A 22653-nucleotide genomic window follows, 5' to 3' on the forward strand; every position below is an offset into this window, starting at 1 on the left:
GTGGGCTTTCCTGCTTTCTCTAGCAGAAACATTACAGATCATACAATATTAAGTCGATTTTCTGAATTTTAGGGGGACCTTTAAAAAAAGAAATGTCTGATTTTCTAACTCTGGCACATATGATTAGTCTTAGCATAAAGCCATTTTGTTATGAAAGTTGAGTTCACTGAAGGCTACCAATATCCCAGTTATATTTTTAGGAATTTCCACCTACCCTGCAAACTGAATGTTTTCTAAGACCACACATTGAATATAACACGTATGCTTCTTTAGGAGGAGTGGAAATACCAGCTCTCTGGGTGTGTTTTGGAGCCTAAGGAAGGGGATGCTATGCACCCTCCCTGTGCCTGCTCCCAGCACGCCCATGCCCAGGAACCTGACTAAGTGCATCCCACTTTTCTGCTCAGGGATTGCCCTAGACTCTGCCTTAGTCTCCAGATGGCTCCTTCTGATATAGACAGCAGACAGGGAAACACTGGGTAGAAGAGGGAGGTTCCCTGGCAAATGCCCCATCCCCAAGCCTGGAAACCCATGGCCCTAAATGGGAACAGGCATTCTTGTTTTCACACCCAGATGTTGCCTTTTGGCCTGCCACGTCCCCATCTCCTGTACCCATATAAACCTCCAACTCCAGGCTCCACGAGCAGATGGGCAGATGAATAGAAGAGCAGAGGAGGAGAAGAACAACATGGCAGAGAAGGAGAGAGAAGGAGCATCTGAACGTTGAGAGTAGTTTGGCTGGGGATGGTCAGACAGTTGATCATCCACAGCACAGCCAAACTCTATGGGGAAGATCATCTTCACACTCCATCCCCTTTCCAGTTCCCCATCCATTGCAATGACAGCTACCTCCATCACCCAATAAAATCCCCACATTCACCATCCTTCAAGTCCGTGTGTGACCTGATTCTTCCTGGATGCCAGACAAGAAGTCAGGTACCAAGAGTCACTGAGCTGGTTAACACTTGAGCCCTCTGTGGATGGCAGAGCTAAAAGAATACTGTAGCCTGCCCATGGGGACTTTGAGAGTCATAGGCACCCACCACTAGACCCTACTGTGGGTAGCATCTTGCCTGGGTTCCTGCACCTGCCAATCTGCATGCTCCCCCTCCCATAAGGGGTTTGAGGGCACCACAGCCAAACACATGTGCCACACCCCTGTCACAGGTCCTGCAACGGGGTGGTCAGGGAACTCTCTTGTTTCACTTCTAGATCTATCACACATGACTTCAGACCACGTAGGCTCCTCCAAATCTGCCAAACTGTCTGTCTGACTGGAATCCAATACCTCAGTGACATAGTCCTCTGGAAAGAGTCTCCTTGGGCTCACGGAGGGCATCTTGCGGGCAAGGATAGCCTAGGCCAGGCCTCCAGGAGGCCTCACAGACAGGTTTCTCAGTCTCCTCTGGGTCCTGTTTATCTCCTGTGTGTATGTGTGGGGCTGGGGAGGGTGGCGAAGGGAGGATGGGAATCAAATAGAAGATGCTGACTCTTCATCTTCAGGTCTTTTCAAACTTCGATTTGTAAAAGAAAGACCATCTTTGGGAGACAGTTTTCAAAGAGTTGGTATCTGACACCTTCACAACTGCAACCGCAGCCATCCATGTACAGGCACTCAGGGCCAGAGCCAGGAAGGCGGCTCTCAGGGGGATCTGGGCACAGCGCCCTCCCACCCTCCCTCTGTGCCTTTCCCCCACCTCGGGACACTCTGCCCCCATTCCTCAGCACCCCCGGCCCTTGCCCACCCTCAGGACCCACTGCCGACTGATAGGAAAATCACTCAAGTGTTCTCTGGAGAGAGGGAGTGAGAACAAGAAGCCTACTTTGGGGAGGAGTGTGTGATTTGAATCTATAATGATTTCTTTGTCTGATTAATTCCCCCCAGCCATCCGGTAAAGGCCAAAATGAATGAAACTGCTGTTCCACAGAGGGCTGAGCACAAGGAGAGTAATTGCAAAGGAATGAAGCATACCGACTGCTTCAGGCTTATTTTTATTAGGAGGAGCTGATGTTTGTGCACTCCCCCCAAGTCCCATCAAAAGCAGGGCTTTAGGAAGAGCCCTGTGTGGCCCCTGACACGTACACATATGCAAATGGCAGAAGCAAGCTTGCATGGTGTGTAGAGCCAGCTTTCTTTCCCATTTTCAAGATCTCCCTACCCCCTTGCCTAGGGCACAGTCCCCACAGCATGAAACTGACAGCATGTGCTCCCCATCACCCAAGCCCAACCAACAGCACATATTTGGAAAGACCACTGAACGCAAGTGTTAAGTTCTAACAAAGAAAACTCTCATGTCGGCAAAATATTCTTTGTTTTCTCTGCTCAAACATCCCCTTGAGATCACAAACATAATGGGTATGAGTTGGCTGGACCCAGAAGCCTCTAGAAGAATAAACACTGCCACTTTGGACATTATTTGCTTCCCTTCTTGCAAGGCTGAGCTCACAAAAGCCTATCGCAGAGAGGCCAGACTGAGGTAACTGTCCACACCAAGCAATTGTCCTGGTTTACTGCTCCAAGGAGTGGATTTCCTTTTCTGCCTAATGCCAGTTCAGAATCTCTCTAAAGACTTTCTCAGAGATTAAAGTAAAATCAGGCAGTGTGTTTCCATGACCGAAACAATGGTCCTTCTGGCTTCCACAAATAAAACCGATAGTTAGTACACGACTCTTCAAAAGAAGAAAAAGATGGAAAGAATTTCAGGGCGTGGTTCATTCCACTACAGCATGTGACTAAACTTTGGGGGAAAAAGAAGTGGTCTGATGATCAGAGATTTAAAAGTGTGTTTTAGCAAATGCTCAGGATGGAGGACATTTCAAAGCCTATGGTTTTAATCTGTTTTGAACATTTCTTTCTGCTCTGTTAGCTCCATTTATTGTTACAATCAAGTCAGCATTCCGGGGTTATGAGTAACCAAACAGCTGCTGCTTTTTGCAATGGGCCACTTTCCGAACTCTGATTTTTCAGGGGAAAAATGGCTTCTGAATAAATTTTGTGAAACCCAGGTAAGCCCAATACTTAGTGACTGTAAGGCCCCACTTGACTACACTCACATGCAGGCTGAGAAAGTCAGCAAAGTTTTTAGATCACATGCCCATCACGGGTAACAAACTTTTAAACCGACTACTAACATGTTATCAGCAGCTAGGGAGGGGTGAAAAAAACCATTCCATCACCATTAGCCCAATTTTATTACAGCATTTTCCAAATGAACATTTGCAGAAAAGCAAAACAAGGCTTTTGAACAAAATGTCAGAGGGTTGCTCATTTTAGCTTTCAGAAAAAAACTTTCCCCAAATATTTAAGAGCCTCAGAATAGTCCCCCAAACCCTGCTTTTGGTGGAACATGGGAGGCCACTGCAATGTCAGCTTGTCATAATAAAAATAAGCCCCAAGCAGACTGTGTGTCTTCTCACAGCCATTTCTGTCAGGCATAGGGCTCTCCTTGAAAGCTGCTTCTGCCTGGAGTCCCTGATTTCGTCCCTCAGGCCCCAGGCCTGCTTGCAGGGAACAGCCCCTGTCTCTACTTTCTCCCGTAATGGGTATGACACAACCCGAAACACAATTGGCCCATTTATAATTTGCCAAGTGGGCAACAATCACATGCACTTTGGAGTATGAAAATAAAGGGTTTGGAACATTGCACATAGCTGTGGAAGATCCACCTCCAGCCCTTTGTAAGTGATAAGGGGTCTTATGCAACCAAGCAATATCCTTGCAGGTGAGCGAGGCCATCTGAACATTCTGCATGTGCATGCTAGTCCTACTTTGTGCTGTGAGTGTGAATTTCAGGAGGCACCTTGTTTCTCCTCTGAGATGGAGTCATGACTTGGCAACAGTCCTTCCGTGAAGACTTTCCAGTTCTATCTGATTTCATTTACAATTACAATAGTAAATTGTCTGTAGAGCTACAGTAAATGAAATCAGAGATAGAAATGGTAAGTCTTTTAGAGCTACTAAAAGTAATTCTTAGTGACTCTCACTGAGGGGATAATTCCATTTCTTTTCAAGGTAAGAACTTGTTTTATAATTAAAGTTTTTGTTAAAGTTTCCTGTAACGTCCATACTATTCATATCGACCCCTTGCACCCTGCACCCATCTATGGTCTCAGGATTTACTGAAGTGTTGAGCAGTGACTGGCTTCAGTTATTAGCTCTTCCACTCCCCTTCCATGTGGTCATAGAAAAGCCCATTAATCTTTTTGAGCGTTAGTTTTGACCACTGTAAAATGGGAATAAAATTCCCCTCTTACCTCATGGAACGATTTAATGTTTAAATGAGAACATGGAGGTAAAAATTCCTCTGTACAGTGCCCTAAATGTGCATTATTATGGTGTGACAACCAGAGATGTTGATGCTTTCATTCATTCCACAAACATCTATTGAGTGTTTACTCTTTGCCAGGTACTCTGTGGAGCTGGGAATATAGCAGTAAAACAAAGCAAACAAACATCTAGCCTCATGGAATTTAGGTTCTACTGGATATAGAATCCTTGTCATGCTGTGCTACAGCAGTCCCTAGAGCTGAGGTGACAGGATTTTTGTGTGTATTTGGAAGATATTAAAGTTTGCAGACAGGTCAAAGTTCAAAGTATACATAATAAATGTGTTACATACATGTGACTATATATAACATATTACATAATTACGTACTGTATTATATACTTACATTAAAATATATAATATAATAATCTATTATAATAAATATTAATTATTGTAATTATTAATTATTATAATTTATAATGTAAGTATATAATATACTACATAATATATTACATATATCTGGGACATATCTATATATGTTATAAAATTATATAAGAATATTACATAAATAATGTAACTATATAGTATGTTATATAATTATAATGAATTATATTTATATAATTTTATAAACTATAACAAAATATTTTAAAGCTATATATTTAAAATATATATATATATATACACACACACACACATATTCTAATGACTAAATTCCTGCAATTAAACATTGATTATAATAAACTTTTGGGCTCAAGATTCTCAAAGACTGTTTTAATGATCCAAGACACACCCTTCGCAGAAGCGCTGGGAAAATTTTCATCTTCAAATGCCTCATGCTACTTAGGTGGCCATTTTTTTTACAAAAGCGCTCTGCGGCAGATGGCCCTGGCGGCCCCTTGAAGAGCAGCGGCAGCCCTGGTAGGCCGTCCCTGTGCTTGTCGGCAGTGCCCAGTCTCTATGCTCCGCCACACGAATGCTCTTTCTGGGGGAGCTTTCTCAGACTGCAAGTGTGAGGTGTTAGCCATCCCAAGTGCAGTCCTTACCAATGGGAACCAGAGTTGGCGGACCAGTGCCTCCACTGTGGTCCTTCAGAAGGTCCCAGCGGACGGAGCCCAAGTTGCCCCCAGGGGCTCCCTCTGCTGGTTCCCCCTCCTCCTTTCCTTCACTCACTCGTCCTGGGCTCCTGCTTCCTGGCATCACCTCCTAACTCAGCTGCTGCAAGGCCCTCAGGCATTGCTTCAGGAAAACCCAAACCACATATTAATCCCATGTCTACCAAATGATCACCGAAGGGCTGATGCTCATTAAAATGTCTAAGAATAGAACACTGCTGACTACTGGAAAGAATTCGGAATCTTGGCAGAGTGATTTCCTGTTCTACCCCAAACTTTGGAATGTGCTGAAAAAACCATCTCACTTCCTACCTCCAAGACATCAAAGTTGCACCTTGAATGATACTCCACATCGAAGTCATGGATGGTGAGCTGAATGCTACTCCCGGGGGCCGTCCTAATGTACCAGATACACTCCTTGTTTGGTGGATACCTGTTGGGGTACCCGGGGCTGCTGAAGGAGCCTGTGGCCCCAGACAGCTCTCCACCACAACCTGTTAAAACAGCAAGGCTCAGTCAGTTCAAAGTGGGCAACAGCCCGTGGAAAATAATTCCAAATTCAACTCACCGAAAGGCCATCATAAATATACAATGCCTAATTTAGGAGAAAACCGTTAAGTTACAATAAAGTTATAATTATGCAGTTATAAAACAATGAGAAAAAAATCATGGCTACAACTTATTAAGTTTATCCTTTCAAAAAAAAAACCACTGGATTATATATAATTTAGTACAATAATGCTCGATCCTTTTTCTTACCATATCAAACCTTTCTACTTTAAAAAAAAAAGTCATTCTAATTTTAGATTTTCTTTATTATAATGAGGTAAGAATTACATAACATAGTTGGAAGTACAATGGACTGTGTGAGCCGTGGTCGTGAACTTCAGGTCCCTGGGCCTTCAGTGTCCTTGTAGCTAATACATTATTCCACAGTCCCGTGCAGATCTAAGAACTAGAATTTTAAGGGCTAAAAATCCTTAGCTTTGTACCAAAGACTGTAGGAAATAAACAAGTAAATTATATAGTTCCTAACTCAGCAAATTTACCTTAAAAAAATACAATGGATATAGAAAAATCCAACCAAGGAAAAAGACAACAGCATGTGTTTCAGAATCTGGATATGCCATGCCTTAGAAAGCCATTCAGGCAGACCATGACAACAAATAATCAAATGCTGTAGCCTGCGGCACACAGTAGAATAATGCCACCTTTCATTGAGTGCTCATATGGGCTTTCCATGTGTTTTCTGTTTCAGTACTCATAAGGACCACATGAGGTAGGTACTGTTAGGATCCAAATCTTAAATGAGCAAATCAGTGCAAACATAGGTGGTGTGGATTTTCCAAGGTTAATTGATGCTAGGACACTAACTGAGGTGATCTGGTTGTATCTTAATACTTCATTACTATACCGCACAGGCTGTCAAATCGTTTGCAGGAATTCAGACAGAGATTTCAATATGGAGAGGAAGAGAAAACTTTGCAGAAGAGGTAAAATTTGAGGAAGGCTTATGAGAGACACAATTAGAAAAGAAATTATCTTGTTTTCCAACAGCAATTTTTGGTGATTAACAAAACATTTTTTGCTCTTAACATTTCTGGGCCTCTTTTTCTGTTTTTTTTTTAAATATTCTTTATTGGTTGGTAAATTCTTCCAATTACCTTCTCTTATTCTTCATCAAGGCTTTTTATGTGCGATCATTAAAAAGTCAGGAAACAACAAGTGCTGGAGAGGATGTGGAGAAATAGGAACACTTTTACACTGTTGGTGGGACTGTAAACTAGTTCAACCATTGTGGAAGTCAATGTGGCAATTCCTCAGGGATCTAGAACTAAAAATACCATTTGACCCAGCCATCCCATTACTGGGTATATACCCAAAGGAATATAAATCATGCTGCTATAAAGACACATGCACACGTATGTTTATTCCGGCACTATTCACAATAGCAAAGACTTGGAACCAACCCAAATGTCCATCAATGATAGACTGGATTAAGAAAATGTGGCACATATACACCATGGAATACTATGCAGCCATAAAAAATGATGAGTTCATATCCTTTGTAGGGACATGGATGAAGCTGGAAACCATCATTCTGAGCACACTGTCACAAGGACAGAAAACCAAACACCACATGTTCTCACTCATAGGTGGGAATTCAACAATGAGAACACTTGGACACAGGGTGGGGAACATCACACACCAAGGTCTGTCATGGGGTGGGGGGAGGGGGGAGGGATAGCATTAGGAGGAATACCTAATGTAAATGACGAGTTAATGGGTGCAGCACACCAACATGGCACATGCATACATATGTGACAAACCTGCATGCTGTGCACATGTACCCTAGAACTTAAAGTATAATAATAAAAAATAAAAGTAACAGCGCCTCCTCACTCCATTATGAGTAAACGTGCATTTTTCACATGAATAACATTAAACTACCATGGCTTCTAAAGTAAAACACCAAGTCTGAGATCTTGTCTACTGTCCACTCTATGCAAATTCCTCCTGTACAGTGAGTTAGAAGAAAAGCTTTTAAAAGTTAAGGAGTTAAAAAAAAAATCTCCGTGCAGAATTCCCCACTGCACTGAGAAGCACTGAGAATTCTAAGAATCTTGATTCGGCAGAGAAATCTGACTCTAGCTCAAAGCACTACTATCTTCTTGACTTCTCAGTCTCCTTTCACTTGAAAACCTCTGCGTTTTCAGACTTTAAATGTATTGCACAGAGCAATATCTTTCCTGTGTCCTAAAAAGTTCCCGCTTTTATTTCTAAAGCCTACGAAAAAGCTGTTTAAAATTAGATGTGCTGACATTGTTTAGAGACTACGATGAATCTTAAAAAAACACAAGTACCGTAAAAGATGAGAAAATATTTGTCCGACTACAACAACACATGGCAAATATTCCTGAAGCCAAAATCATCACAGATTGTCCGTATCTCCTGTACCAATGCCCAACTCCAGGGAGCACCGCTCACAGGACATTCTATAACAGGATGCTTCCGGAGTGGTACAACACAGTGCCTCATGTAACTCGTGTTAAGATGTACCACCTTTTACTAAAATACATTACAGGTAAGCAAAGCCTGTTACTGAAATTTTTTTCTCAACTTGCATTTTCAGCTCAGATGGTTCTTTCTATCAGTGGTATCAAATAAATTATCCAATGGAAAAAATCTAGAGGAAAATAACTTTATGGCCACATGATATAAAAGATAAGAAGGAAATGAAAGTTTAGATAGCTCATTTCTGCATTTTTATTTAGCATTCGTTCATCAGCCAATCTGATTCAATTTTTTTATCTTAGTTGATTCACATAAAACTCTGTGTAACATTTTACCATTGTCTTTTCCAATTGTTTTACGTTTCCTTGTGAATTCCTTCGCAAATAACAGGATACTAATACCCTTAAATTGTCGCTGTAAACTGGAATGGTAATACAGATTCGTGGCATTCAGTAATGCTTTAAAAAAATTACAGTATAGTTATATGGACCCACAATGTCTTTTTTCCTAGTATTTAAAGCAAATAATCCAAAAGGTTTTCTTTAATAAAAAGAGCAAAATTTTACTTTTAAGTATATCTTGTTAATAGCACATATATGTATGTTTCTTAAAGAAAAATTTCTTTTTCTTTTCTTTTTTTTTTTTTAGTAGAGATGGGGTTTCATCACCATGTTGGCCAGGCTGGTCTCGAACTCCTGACCTTAGGTGATCCACCCGCCTTGGCCTCCCAAAGTGCTGGGATTACAGGTGTGAGCCACCATGCCCAGCTGAGAAATTTCAATTTTATAAGTGATACTCTGTCAGGAAAAATATTGTATGATCATGAGAAAGAGGGAAAGAAACAGGGCTTGAAATCTCTGAGTTTTCTTTTTCTCCTTCATGCTCTCACTACCTCTGAGGATTAACATATCAAAAGGAAACATTTGAATTAAAAGTTCACAGCAAATGCAAAATAGGATAGATTAATTTAGTGGTACTTTCTGGTCAAAATTATACAGTACTAGGAGGATGCAGCACACCAACATGGCACATGCATACATATGTAACAAACCTGCACGTTGTAATTCTGGTAATTACGGTAGAAACTTAACTGTCTTCGTATTTCTAAAATTTGAAAGAGGTAAACTAGCTTCCCAATTCCATTTATTTTTATTCCTTCATTCACTCATAAGTGTTTATTGAGCATCTGCCCATAATACAAGCAGTGCTATAGAAGCAAAGCATATTTAATATCTTTTGAAAAAAAGAAAGACATTTATAGACATAAAAAGTGTTATTGCCCACATGTCTTCTTGCAAGTTATTAAACCCTTTTTGCTTCTCCTTCAGTTTACTAAGAGTAATTTCAATAAGTTTTTATTTGAAGAAAACAACCTGAATACTATTCTATCCTTTACATGTTAATCACTGGTAAGTTACAAATAAGAATAAATAACTCATCCTGCCATTACCAGTCATATTTGCGACTCTGGACGCATGACAAAGGGATAACAAACAGGGAAGGGAAAAAGAGATGGAGAATACACAAGTCTGGAGAGGAAAGAAGTTATATAAACCAATACCCATCAGGAAATAACACAGGCAGGGATGTTTAGATCACCAGCATCCTTGTCGTCATCCGGTTACCTGTCCAGTTGAATGAACAATAAAATGTAAAAGAAATAGAGAAGTTTTTAACACTGGTCATTCATAATCTAAAATAGATGACAATGATTTAGAAAAGCCTTTCCAAAGAAGATAAAAGAAGATAATTTAAAAGATGAAAATACCAGCCAGGCGTGGTAGTTCACACCTGTAATCCCAACACTTTGGGAGACCAAGGTGGGCAGATCACCTGAGGTCAGGAGTTCGAGACCAGCCTGTCCCAACATGGTGAAACCCTGTCTCTACTAAAAATGCAAAAATTAGCTGGGCGTGGTGGTATGTGCCTGTAATCTCAACTATTCAGGAGACTGAGGCAGGAGAATTGCTTGAACCCAGGAGGTGGAAGTCGCGTTGAGCTGAGATCACACCACTGCTCTCCAGCCTGGGTGACAGAGCAAGACCCCATCTCAAAAATGAAAAAGATGAAAATACCAACCAAGAAGGGAACAGTGACATGAGGAATAAAGAGTTTTGAGAAAAATAGACACAGTGGCTCTTTGTCACTTTGGTAAGAGAAAGTTTTCATGGAGTAGACACGATTTTAGAACTGCTTAATTGGCATGTTAGATTGCAAAACTTTTGGAAACATTATAGTGTAACAGAGGAAGCATGGGCTGTAGTTCAGACAAATGGGTTCCTAAACTGGCTGTGATAGTTCCTAGGTAAGTAATCTAACCTTTCTTTCATCTATAGCTGTATGAATACTTACTTCATAGGGTTGTTACATAGAACGAATGAAACAATCCAAAGTTTTTAGCTAAATGTTGTGCATATCACAATCCTTTCATACACGCTGTGTATTCTATCTTTACTTTTTTTTTTTACTCTTTTCTTTTGAAACAGGATCTTGCTATATTGCCCAGGCTGGTCTTGAACTCCTAGGCTCAAGTGATCCACCTTTCCCTCCCAAAGTGCTGGGATTACAGGTATGAGCCACCACACCTGGCCGTGTTTTGTATCCTCACAAGACTTTATCCCCAGATTTGAGACAAAGACTTGGAGCTAGAAGAGGAATTACTGGTTAAAAAGCTATCATGAATAGCTAGAGAAGAGGTAAGAAATTGGTTTTTCATTAAGGTGCACAAAAATTTTTTAAAAGACAATCCATATTTTTATGGTAGTTCAGTTCTCAAGTGCTTTTATTTTATTTGAATTATTTTTATTTGAAATGCATTATTTTATTTGAAATTAATCATGACAACGGGAGGCAGGTAACAATGACGTCAGGCCCATTGTAGAGGTGAGCAAAGTGAGGTTCAAGAAAGCTGTGGAACATGCTCATATCACTTAGTGAATGGCAGATGTGGGTACAAAACCCTATTGTGACACCAACCCTCCCCGATCCTGACCTCCACTTCTGTGTTCTCTCTCCCCCATGCCTTGCCGAGAACTTCAGCTCAAAGGCACGGAACTAACAATGTTGAATGCTGCCCTCATTACTGTCCTGTCCCTCCACTGAAGACAATCACCATAGCAACCTGGAAAATGTAAACAAAGCAAAAATCTTTTAATTGACTTTGAGGCAAAATCTAACAGAATACATCATTAGACACCAGCTGAACTGGAATAAAATAATGCCCTGAAGAGAAGCCTATGTATTCCAGTTTTAAAGAGTTAATCTTTATAAAAGTTTTAGAACTGGTGACTGATCATCTGTTTGCCTTGATTTTCCTCCAAACTCTCGCTCATCAGCTGAAAGGAAGTGCTTGCTTTATCTGCAGGAAGCACATTGATCTGCTGAACTCATAACAACCAAGAGTTACAAGCTGTTGCTAAACCTGCTTACTTGTGTAGATAACTTAAAATACCTTCATAAAAGAACTTCACTAATATTGTTTTGGTTTTTGTCCAAAACAAGCCATGAGTTATAAAATTCCAGTACTGAAACATTTAATAATAATCTCCTATGTAGGTACTATCTTTAAGTTCGTATCTGTGTGTTTTTAATAAGAGCTTTAATAAAAGCAAACCAGTAATGAAACAGCTAAATGGAATCCAAGGCACAAAATTTAAAAAGTAAATGCTGTATTGCCCGGCGACTGCTCAAATGCAGTCAGCGCTTTGCTGGCTGGCATTTTCCTGAAACTATATGCCATAAACTGATGGCATCAGGAGGAATAACATCTTGAAATAGACATGGCTAAAGCCCAAAGAGGATGGCAGAAAAGGAAGAGAGAAGTGATCCAGCACCGACACCCTCCCACCCTTATCCCTTCATTCCTAAAGGAAATGCCTGGGAAATCAACAGTTGCTGTTAAAACGAAGCCAAAAGCCAAGGCACAGTGAAAAAGAATTAAATTTTAAAAGTAATTAGTGAGGATGTTCACGTGCTTCATTAAAATGCTCAATTTATATTTTAATAGCTTTTTTTCTATAACTTAACAATAAAAACTCTTTCTGCTCTATAAGACCTTGAGATGTGCCTCATTGGCAAGGCCAGTTTGCCTTCATTGTGTAAAAAGGCGGCTTGTGGGCTGGGCGCAGTGGCTCATGCCTGTAATCCCAGCACTTAGGGAGGCAAAGGCAGGCCGATCACAAGGTCTGGAGATCGAGACCATCCTGGCAAACATGGTGAAACCCTGTCTCTATTAAAAATATAAAAAATTAGCTGGGCGTGGTGGCAGGCACCTGTAGTCCCAGCTACTCAGGAGACTGAGGCAGGAGAATCACTTGAACCCAAGAAGTGGAGGTTGCAGTGAGCTGAGATCACACCACTGCACTCCAGCCTGGCGACAGAGTGAGACTCCATCTCAAAAAAAAAAAAAAAAAAAAAAAAAAAAAAAAAAAAAAAAGGCAGCTTGTGGATGAAGGGAGGACACAAAAGGGAAACTGCCAGCAAGGACTCTTTTGGTAAGGCAGGTGTGATGTGAATTGGTAACTAAGAGCTCAGAATCGGGGGAAGGCCCAACCCAAGGCAAAGTGAACTATTTCCTGGAGTGAGTATACAGGCCTCACTTCTGATACATCTATGAAACATAAAAAAACGTTAATTACAAAGATTTTGAACAGAAACTTTCAGGTCAGGGAGGGTGGGGAAGTGGACAGGAATATGTGCTCCTTAAAATGGCCAAAGTTGTCCAAAGGTGACTGGCATGAAATGAGAACCACAAAAAGTCAGTAATTCCTGGTTTGATGTTACCAGTTAATTCCCCAACATTTCACAGGTATGTGGCCAAGTGATAGGCATCTGTCCTACTAGGGTCACTAGTCCTCTCTGAACACAAGGCCAAGGGTGGAGCTCCTCAAATTCATAAGGACATGAAGCATGTGCAGATGGATTTTTCTGAGGGATTTGGTCAGATAGCATGCATTCTGTGAGGAAGGGGACACAAACTGGAGTGATCACGAGATGAAATCAAAGAAGAAAATCAAGTAATATAAAGGCCAAGGAACATAAAATTTCCTTGAGAAAAAAGAAGGAAGAAAGAAGATAGTGAAAAGGGAGAAGAGGACAAAACATCGTGACTCCAGGAGAGGAGAGAGTTGTCCCTGTATTGGGTTGAACACTGTCCCCCCAGACTCTTGCCTACCAGGAACCTGTGACTGTGACCTTTTTGGAGGAAAGGGTCTTGGCAGATGCAATCAAGTTAAAATGAGATCATACTGGATTGGGGTGGAACTGAAATCCAATATTCTTGGTATCCTTATACGAAGAGGGAAATTTGGTCCCAGACACTAAGAAGGAAGAAGGTCATGTGTGGATAGAGGCATAAATTGGAGTTATGCATCTACAAGGCTTAGAAAGCCAAAGACAGCCATCAATCAACAGAAGCTAGAAGAAGCAAGGAAGGGTCTTCCCTAGAGCCGTCAGAGGGATGACCCTGCCAACACCTTGACTTTGGAATTCCAGCCTCCAGAATAAAGAGAACAAATTTCTGTTGTCCCATGCCACCCAGTTTATGTTACTTAGTTACAGTAGCCCTAAGAAGCTAATATATCCTCATTCTTTTCCTGATAATTGAGGTGGCCAAACTCCCAGGTAGGTACAAAATGGTAACAACTATTTGTGTGGTATTCAAGGAGTGCACATTTGTAAACCTTCTGTATTCCATCTTGTAATTATTACTTCCTATTTGTCATCTTGAGGTTTAGAGGATGGTTGGTCAAGGGTAAGATTTTCATGAAAATAGAAAAGGTCTATTGTTGAGAAAACTAGCAGCAAATACAGAGCCAGGTATCACATCAGGAAGAAATAGGTAAACCCAAGAACCAGGGAGTTAAGTCATAACGATTTTTAGCGTTGGAGAGTCAATGAACGTTTAGAAAGTTTCATGTTCCATGGAGACTTCATCCTTGCCCGACATTTTGTGATAATCCATTTTATTCGACTAATTTCTATACAGCAGTGGATATAAAGTAGAGCGTTGGGTTTCAATGGTAGAGATACAATAAAAAACAGTGAAAGAATAAGTTATTGCATGAAGTCAGTGACTTGGAAAACAGATACAAGAAGCTTAGAAATCAATGCTGTGGACCGCTATAAAATGACCTTTACATTCCTATTCAAGATGTCATATAAATACTCAAAGTTAAGACTGTCATAGCCATCTGACTATCTAAGATGGCCTAGATCTAAATACTGATGTGTTTCCCTTTAGTACATCATCAAAGAGAAAGAAATCCAAAGAAGCCATAATTTTGGAGTTTCTGTGTAATATAAATTTTAATTTCCTGTATACAAAAGGATACTATCCTTCGTCTTAACCTAGAGAAGTTAGCCAATCTTGTCATCTTTTCACTTTGATTAACTTTATCAGTTTCCTTTTAAGCTACTAATTTCAATCAAATTAAAAAATGGTTTCCCAGTAGAAATCCCTTGCTTACAATTCTTCAGGAGAAATCAATCATTTGATCAATCTCTTTTCCCTCTCCTTGGATGTTTTTGAAATGATTGAAGACTTCTAAACAAAGTTTAGTATAAAAAGGTACAAGGAAAGAAATGAGACTAAGATAACTGTACTAATCTTCCCTGAAATAAGCAGTCATGCCTAAGGCTACTGAAAGCTTCTTTATGAAATCCCTCAAACAAACAAAGACAGAGAAAACATGTTATCTGTAGGCAGTTTCCAAGTTCAACAGTCATACCTCTATTTAGAAATATTATTCAAACCTGCATTCCTTCAATTTCATTATTTTGGTACACAGGGCTCTTGCAGGGAAAAGCTCAAAGAGCCTCCAGGGACCCACATTGCAGGCCTCTCCCTGATTCCTTCCCTCACCTCCTCCAACCTCTAACCTTCCCTCTGCAGGGAGAGGACTCCACCCGGGGAAATGGACACATGTGGGCAGCACCACGTCCATGGCAGTGGTGTTCTGTGACCCTTTAAACTCTGTCCAAATCTGAGCCTCAAGATTGTTTTCTCTGATTACAGCATCCCATGCTGCAGGCCCCTCGCAGGGCAAATCCTGCATCCAGCCTGGGTCCTTAGCTTAGGGGAAGCAAAACAACTAAATTACCCAAATCCTCACATGCTCCACTCCATTCCCATGGCCCACTCTAGCCCGGCCAAGCTGTTCTGGGAGCAGCTACCCTTTCACTCTTCACTTTAATACAACTTCTCCCTCCTGTAAGCGAGTTTGTATAACTAAACCTTGGTAAATGACCAGATGATCTCCGTGGTTTCTCCCAGATCGGTGGATTCCATCAGCAACATATAGCAGCTCCAGAACAGCACTTTATAAAATGAGTAATAAAGCAGAAATTGTGTTTAAGGATTGCAAATAACATCAGCTATTTTGAACTTGACTTTTGCCAAGCAATGCGCCCCTCCGCCCCAACCCACATATTATTGCTACTTGAACCTAAAGAAAGAATGAATTGTGTAATTTAGTGGGAAGCCTTTGAAACTGGATCACCATTTACTTGGGAAAGATTGCACACATCTCTTTAAAAACATTTATTATTATGGGAATTTATAAAATTACCTACTATAAGCTCTGACCTTCTTTGCCTTGCAATATCATTTGACCTTTTTTTGCAATGAAAAGCTGTGGGGAAAAAATATTTGCTTTCAGGCACCATCGTGCTACTTATTGCATGGCCTTTGAGTTTGACATCACACACTGAGTTTTGTGTTCTGATTCCATTGCTTAGTGGATTTGTACGTTTGGACACGTCACTTAACTTGTCTCAGGCTTCTTCCTTAGTTTTCTCATCCATAATAAGGGAACGATAATGCTCATTTAAGACAATTATCGGGATGAGACATGAGATTGTGTTCGGAATTGGTTTCTTCCGGGGGGTTCTTGGTCTCGCTGACTTCAAGAATGAAGCTGCAGACCCTCAGAGTGAGTGTTACAGTTCTTAAAGATGGTGTGTCCGGAGTTTGCTCCTTCAAATGTTGAGACGTGTCCGGAGTTTCTTCCTTCTGGTGCGTTCGTGATCTTACTGACTTCAGGTGTGAAGCTGCAGACCTTCACAGTGAGTGTTACAGCTCTTAAAGGTGGTGTGTCCAGAGTTGTTCGTTCTTCCCGGTGGGTTTGTGGTCTCACTGACTTCAGGACTGAAGCAGCAGACCTTCACGGTGAGTGTTACAGCTCATAAAGGTGGCGCTTTCGGAGTTGTTCATTCCTCCCAGGAGCTTTGTGGTCTTGCTGGCTTCAGGACTGAAGCTGGAGACCTTTGGAGTGAGTGTTACAGCTCATAAATGTAGTGAGGACCCAAAGAGTGAGCAGCAGCAAGATTTATTGTGAAGAGCAAAAGAACAAAGCTTCCACAGCGTGGAAGGCAACCCCAGTGGACTGCCACTGCTGCTCAGGAGGCCAGCTTTTACTCCCTTATTTGGCCCCGCCCACATCCTGCTGATTGGTCCATTTTACAGAGCGCTGGTTGGTCCACTTTACAGAGTGCTGATTGGTCCATTTTACAGGGTGCTGATTGGTCTGTTTTTACAGAGTGCTGATTGGTGCGTTTACAAACCTTTAGCTAGCCACAGAGCGCCGATTGGTGCATTTACAATCCTTCAAGCTAGACAGAAAAGTTCTCCAAGTCCCCACTGGACCCAGGAAGTCCAGCTGGCTTCACTTCTCAAGATCATATTTTTAAATTACATATGTTGAGTCATGTTTTAAAATGATAACATCAACAACAGTAATAGTGAATGAGATGTCAAACCAATGCACTAAGCGTTTAATCATATTTTCATTCACTCTTTATATGGCAAGATAGTTTATTTTTATCATAATATCTTCAGACAAATTTAAGATTACATTTAGGTGGTAAAATCTATATTATTTATCCTGCATTCCTTCAATTTCATTATTTTGGTACACAGGGTCAAAATAGTCTATATTTGAGTAGCCTGTGGAACTAAGAGGAGAAAAAAATCAGGGACAGAGTATACTATTGTCATTACTGATCTACAGATTATCAAATTCTACTAACTCTTACAAGTGGTAGTTACTGTCCTCCACCAGATTTGTTCTGTTTGTGAGACAATGCTGCTGCCACCTGGCACTGCTTCCTCTGTTCCTCTGAGTACACAGTGCATTCACACAAAACAAGTGCTTGGATATGTAATGTTTGAAACAAATATGGCAACATTTAAGTCAATGGTCAAAAAGAGAAACCTCTGGGGACAAAAATTCAGGTTCTACGCTGAACGTCACATTTGTTCTGAGTTGGCTTAGAACTCAAGTTTCTACACTTCATTTTTGGCTGCTATGATATTTGAAACTGAAAAAAAAAAAAGTGTGGTTTTGGTTTTTGTGTCATACGAAAAAGTGTGGAATCCCCTGCAAAGTACATGCATTTCTCTATTGGGGATATTGTTGCCAGGGAACCAGAACACAAACAGAAGTTTCGAGAAACCCCTTTCTTTGGCCCAGATCTCAAGGACTGTTATTACAAATTGTGCAATCTGTGATTTGGGAAGGTCATGGTGGTTTGAGGGTTATTTTTTTTTTCTTTTTATAACTGTTTCAAAGAGTGGCAATAGAAATAGAACTCCAACTTTTTCAAACAGTGGCGACATGGGAATGGGGCGGCGAGACTCCTGAGAGGCCCTTGCTGGTGAAGAGACTCAGAGCCAACATGAGATGAAGGTCAACTCTGTGGATGTGTATTTACCGCTGTCGTCAAGGAGGCAGAAATGTCAGGAGTGAGCTTTTCCACTCATTCTGAAAGGTCTGCATATGCACAGCTTTAATGCTGCCTCTGATCATTGGGACCTTGCTGGAGAAACTCTGAAGTCAAGGCCAAAAGAGCTGCGGGATTTTCTTAGTCACTATCCCAACTTTACAACAAGGAGTTATTTAGAAACAGATTTCTTAGAAATGAGCATCGTCCATTAAGAATTTCTTTGCAGAAAAGATATAAGTGAAAATTTGTCATAAATAAAAATCAGACTCAGTATCATGATGCAGAAACCTGTGCTTTGGTTCCACACTAAGATGGAACTCATTTCCAGTCTCCATGCTTAAAAATATTTTAAGAGTATCGCAAAGACAAAAGCCCAAAATATCAAATAGGCTGAAAAAGCCATCATAAACAGGATGGGATATAGCATGTATAAATGTGAGAGAAAGAATAGTCAGCATTTAGGGAAATATCTCTTAACTTAAACAGAGCTAGTTGTTTTTAAAAGCTTCTCTTTTACTTAAATTTCTACCAAAACCAAGCAGGATTTCCTTATCTGACATCACATTCTTGAGGTTACTTTGGAGGCTGATGGATGGGTGCTTTACCATTTCTCTCTGTGTGACATTATGTCTATCACAGCCTAGCAGGAAGCGACACTATGAAAGCAATTCCATCACCTACAGAGAGAAGGTCTGCGCCTGAGATTAGAACCAGACAGTGTGATTCACAGCCCAGCCCTGTGAACCTGCCCTAGAATCTTTGCTGACCACAAATCATAAATCACTTTCATTGCCAACATCATACTTCCAGATTGTTGTGAATTTTTTCACCACGTGGCAGCAAGGACACACAATAATAAAAATTTTAAATTGAACATTTTTTGTTCAATAAAATTTTTTCGTTCAACAAAAGTTTTTTGTTCAATAACAAAAAAGAGCCCTAAAATCATTTTCAAACTGGAAAACTTAGGTAATCATGAGTCTGTATTTCAAAGTTATAACTTTGAAGAAATTATTAGGAAGAGAGAATGCAGCAATTGGTCTAATATTTTCTGTGCCAGGATTTATCACAGCACTGGCCACATAGCCCTTGAGTGTCTTTGCTGAGGATTCATCAGAATGTTACTCACCTTGGATCATCAGTTGTCTTGTCTCTGCAGACCGCTATTCCCTGCTCCTAGTAACCAGGACCCAGAATGGTCCCCTGGGGTTGCCTCTGTCACTGTGATCTATGATGTCTCCAGTTGTAATCTCCTCCCTTGACATTTCCCACTCCATTGTCTAAAACAACAGTGGTTCCCTTTTCCTTCCTACATTAAGTTCACACTAGTCTGGCTGGCTTTGAGAGTTCTAAAGAATCTAGCCCAGGAGGTCTACGAAGCCTCATATCCCACTGTCTTCATAACATCAGGCTTGTTTCTCTCTCTTTCTTTGCTCATGCTTATCCAGGCACCATCTGTCATTTCTTGTCCTGATCATTCTTCAAGGGCTCTAAAATCTCAGAGTCCGTGAAGATTTTCCCCAATGACTTCCAGCCTCCTTACTAGCCTTGCAATAGGCACCTCACAGTTCAGCACTTGTTAGTTTTCTACACCTGCTTCCTAACTGATCATGCACAGCTTGAAGACAAAGACTAACGTGGCATTTCTTTCATATGCCTAAAAATACCTTGCACAGTTTTGGATATATATTTCATCATGCTCACAACTCCAAATTCACCAACATGTAGTTTATTCCAAAGTCTCTTTCTCTGGCCCAAAGCCTCACCTAATTTTTATACTGACACCGGCAATTGCTGAAAGGATGCATCCCCTGAACATCTCAAATTCAGCATGTTCAAATAGAAGCTCACAATTTTCCCCCAAACATGGTCTTTATCTGGGATTTCCTATCTATGAATAATGGCACCAACATGCGCCAAATCATATACCGCAGGAAAACGGGAGCTATCCATGATTCCTTCTTCTGTCTCCCAGATTGACACACATCTACTCCACCATCAGATCTGCCCATCCTACCTTCTAAATAGCTCTTTTATTTTTTTTTTTTTTTAGCAGAATCTCACTCTATTGCCCAGGCTGGAGTGCAGTGGTGCCATCTTGGCTCACTGCAACTTCTGCCTCCCAGTTTCAAGCTATTCTCCTGCCTCAGCCTCCTGAGTAGCTAGGATTACAGGCACGCACCACCACAGCTGGCTAATTTTTGAATTTTTAGTAGAGATGGGGTGGGCCAGGCCAGTCTCAAACTCCTGACCTCATGGTCCACCTGCCTTGGCCTCCTGAAGTGCTGGGATTATAGGTGTGAGCCACTGCGCCCAGCCCTAAACAGCTCTTTAATACACTGCCTCACCCACTACTCATTTCCTTTCTCCCTGCTCTGACTAGTCACCAAACTCTCAGTCTCTTCCTCTTCTTGGGCATCCCTCTACTTACCAGAACTCTTATTCTAAAGTGTACTTCTGTTTGCATCACTAAATTTCCCACTTAAAAATCCATTGGTGGTCTTTCCCTGATGGCAGGATAAAATCCAAATTCTTGTGATGTTTCTTATCAGTTGGTTTCTGATAACGTGTCCTGCCTCAACTTCTATCACTCCCTTTCCCTAGTGTTTCTCACCTTTTGTTCATTATCAGCCCCCTAAGGAGATTATTCGGACATTTTTTTCCAAATTCTCAACCATGAAAATTTAATACCACAAGTATATTGCATATCTGTTATGTACAGTATATCTTCATGCTTTATACATTAAAGAGTAAGAATTTCTTAATCCCCCTACCAAGAGCCAATTTTACCTCCTTGGAGTTGATACTGCCCCAATGGAGAATGCAGAGAATGTGTGGTCTAGCTGAAGGACTTGCTCTTTGCAAAACTTTTGTGCCCTCACGCCTTGCTGCTTCTACTTAGAAATGCCTTCCTCTCCCAGATATTTGTCTGATCAATTCTTGCCCATTCTTTAAAACTCAGTTCAAATGTCAGAGCTGCCTGGAGGGCCCTTCGAACTTCCGCAGTCTGTCCTAGCTATTTTTTTCTGTGTTCCCATGGCGTCCTGGATTATGTATATATTTCTACACTAGGTTTACCCGCCTTGCCTACTCTATGACTAACTCCCCAAAGTCAAGAATGTGATCTCCTTCCTTTCTGGTATGGGCTGAATTGTATCTCTGCCAAAATTCATATGTTGAAGTTATTACTCCCAGACCTCAGAATGTGACTGTCTTTGGGGATAGGGCCTTTAAAAAGAGGCGATTAAGTTAAAATGAAGCTGAATGGACTGTAATCCAATCTGACTGGTGTCCTTATAAGGAGCAAATTTGGACACACAGAGCTATCAGGATGAACACACACAGAGAAAACACCATGTGAGGACACAGGGAAAAGGCAGCATCCGCAAACCAAGGAGAGAGGCCTCAGGAGAAACCAACCCTGCCGCCACCTTGACCTTGGACTTCCAGCCTCCAGGAGACAGCACACTTCCGCTGCTTAAGCCTCCCAATCTGTGGCATTTTTGTTACGACAGCCCAAGCAAATTAATACTCTCTACATTTAGACACCAAGCCCAAAATATGTGCTGGATGGTTGGTTGAATGAATGAAAAACTTCTTCTCAAAAAATATCTGCTGGCAGAGGGTATGTGTAATTGACATGTAAATAATCATGTAATTAACATGATTCACAGTTGTAGCTGCCTGTTCATTATAGGCTGGGTCCAGCAGATCTTCTCCTAGAGCCCAGCTTACTCACCCTCACACCCTAAGGCACTTTCTCTCACACAAGACAAGTGGATAACAGAATTACAAAAGATAAAACCTTTGTCTTTAAAGGGTGAACCTCCCAGAAATCCTACTACATGTACTCTAAGTCATAAAAGGAATAAAATTTTTGAATGAGAAGGAATTCCCCTGAAAGACCAGTGATAAACAAAGACTAATGAAAGACCACTCGAGAGAAAGAGACCTGGAGCAAAGATCTAACTTTAAGAGAAACACTGCTGACCTCATGGCGGTTTTCTGCCAGTGCTCTAAAGATGTTTTTTAAAAGCCCTTTGGTACAGTGCCTCATGCCCACAGGTAGTCAAGAAGGCACTGGCTTACATCCAAACCGAGTCAGTCATAAAAGATGTTGACACGGTTTTTAAAATGTTCTCTTCTAACTAATTTCTGAAACTTCTCAAGGCTTGAGAAATCTCATTAATAGCTAAAAGGAAGATAAAATGGACCCAGCCCCCATTTGAGAGGCTGATGTCATCTATCTTCCCAAAGAAAAGGCCACTTTTTCCTTTGTGGAAATCCTGGGTGACATCACCTCCTGATCACATGCCCCTTAGCCCTGCTCCTGCGAGCTCCCAGCTGAAGGGTTCCCTCCCTTTGCAAATGTCACTCTCTGGCTCACAAAGCTCCTTGACCTTGTTTGTATGCTGGATTCCATCACTAAGTGAAAGAAGGCTTCTGGGAGCAACAACCAGAAGAGGCGAGGGGGTCTGTGCAGCTGGTTGGGAGGCCACTTTTCACACAGCCTGCGGAAACTTCTGTATTCCCCACCC

At 41.1% G+C, this 22653-nt stretch overlaps 1 protein-coding gene across 1 annotated transcript in view; it reads right to left on the reverse strand.

Moving 5' to 3' along the window:
• CUBN (cubilin) overlaps window positions 1-22653 on the reverse strand; it is a 309428-nt gene that overhangs the window by 162910 nt on the left and 123865 nt on the right. Inside the window, exon 29 of the mRNA XM_031015408.3 lies at window positions 5690-5871. Within this exon, the coding sequence (XP_030871268.3) occupies window positions 5690-5871 (182 nt within the window). The remainder of the gene's footprint in view (window positions 1-5689; window positions 5872-22653) is intronic.

The sequence above is a fragment of the Gorilla gorilla genome, chromosome 8 (genome assembly GCF_029281585.2).
Source record: "Gorilla gorilla gorilla isolate KB3781 chromosome 8, NHGRI_mGorGor1-v2.1_pri, whole genome shotgun sequence".
Taxonomy (NCBI): Eukaryota; Metazoa; Chordata; class Mammalia; order Primates; family Hominidae; genus Gorilla; species Gorilla gorilla.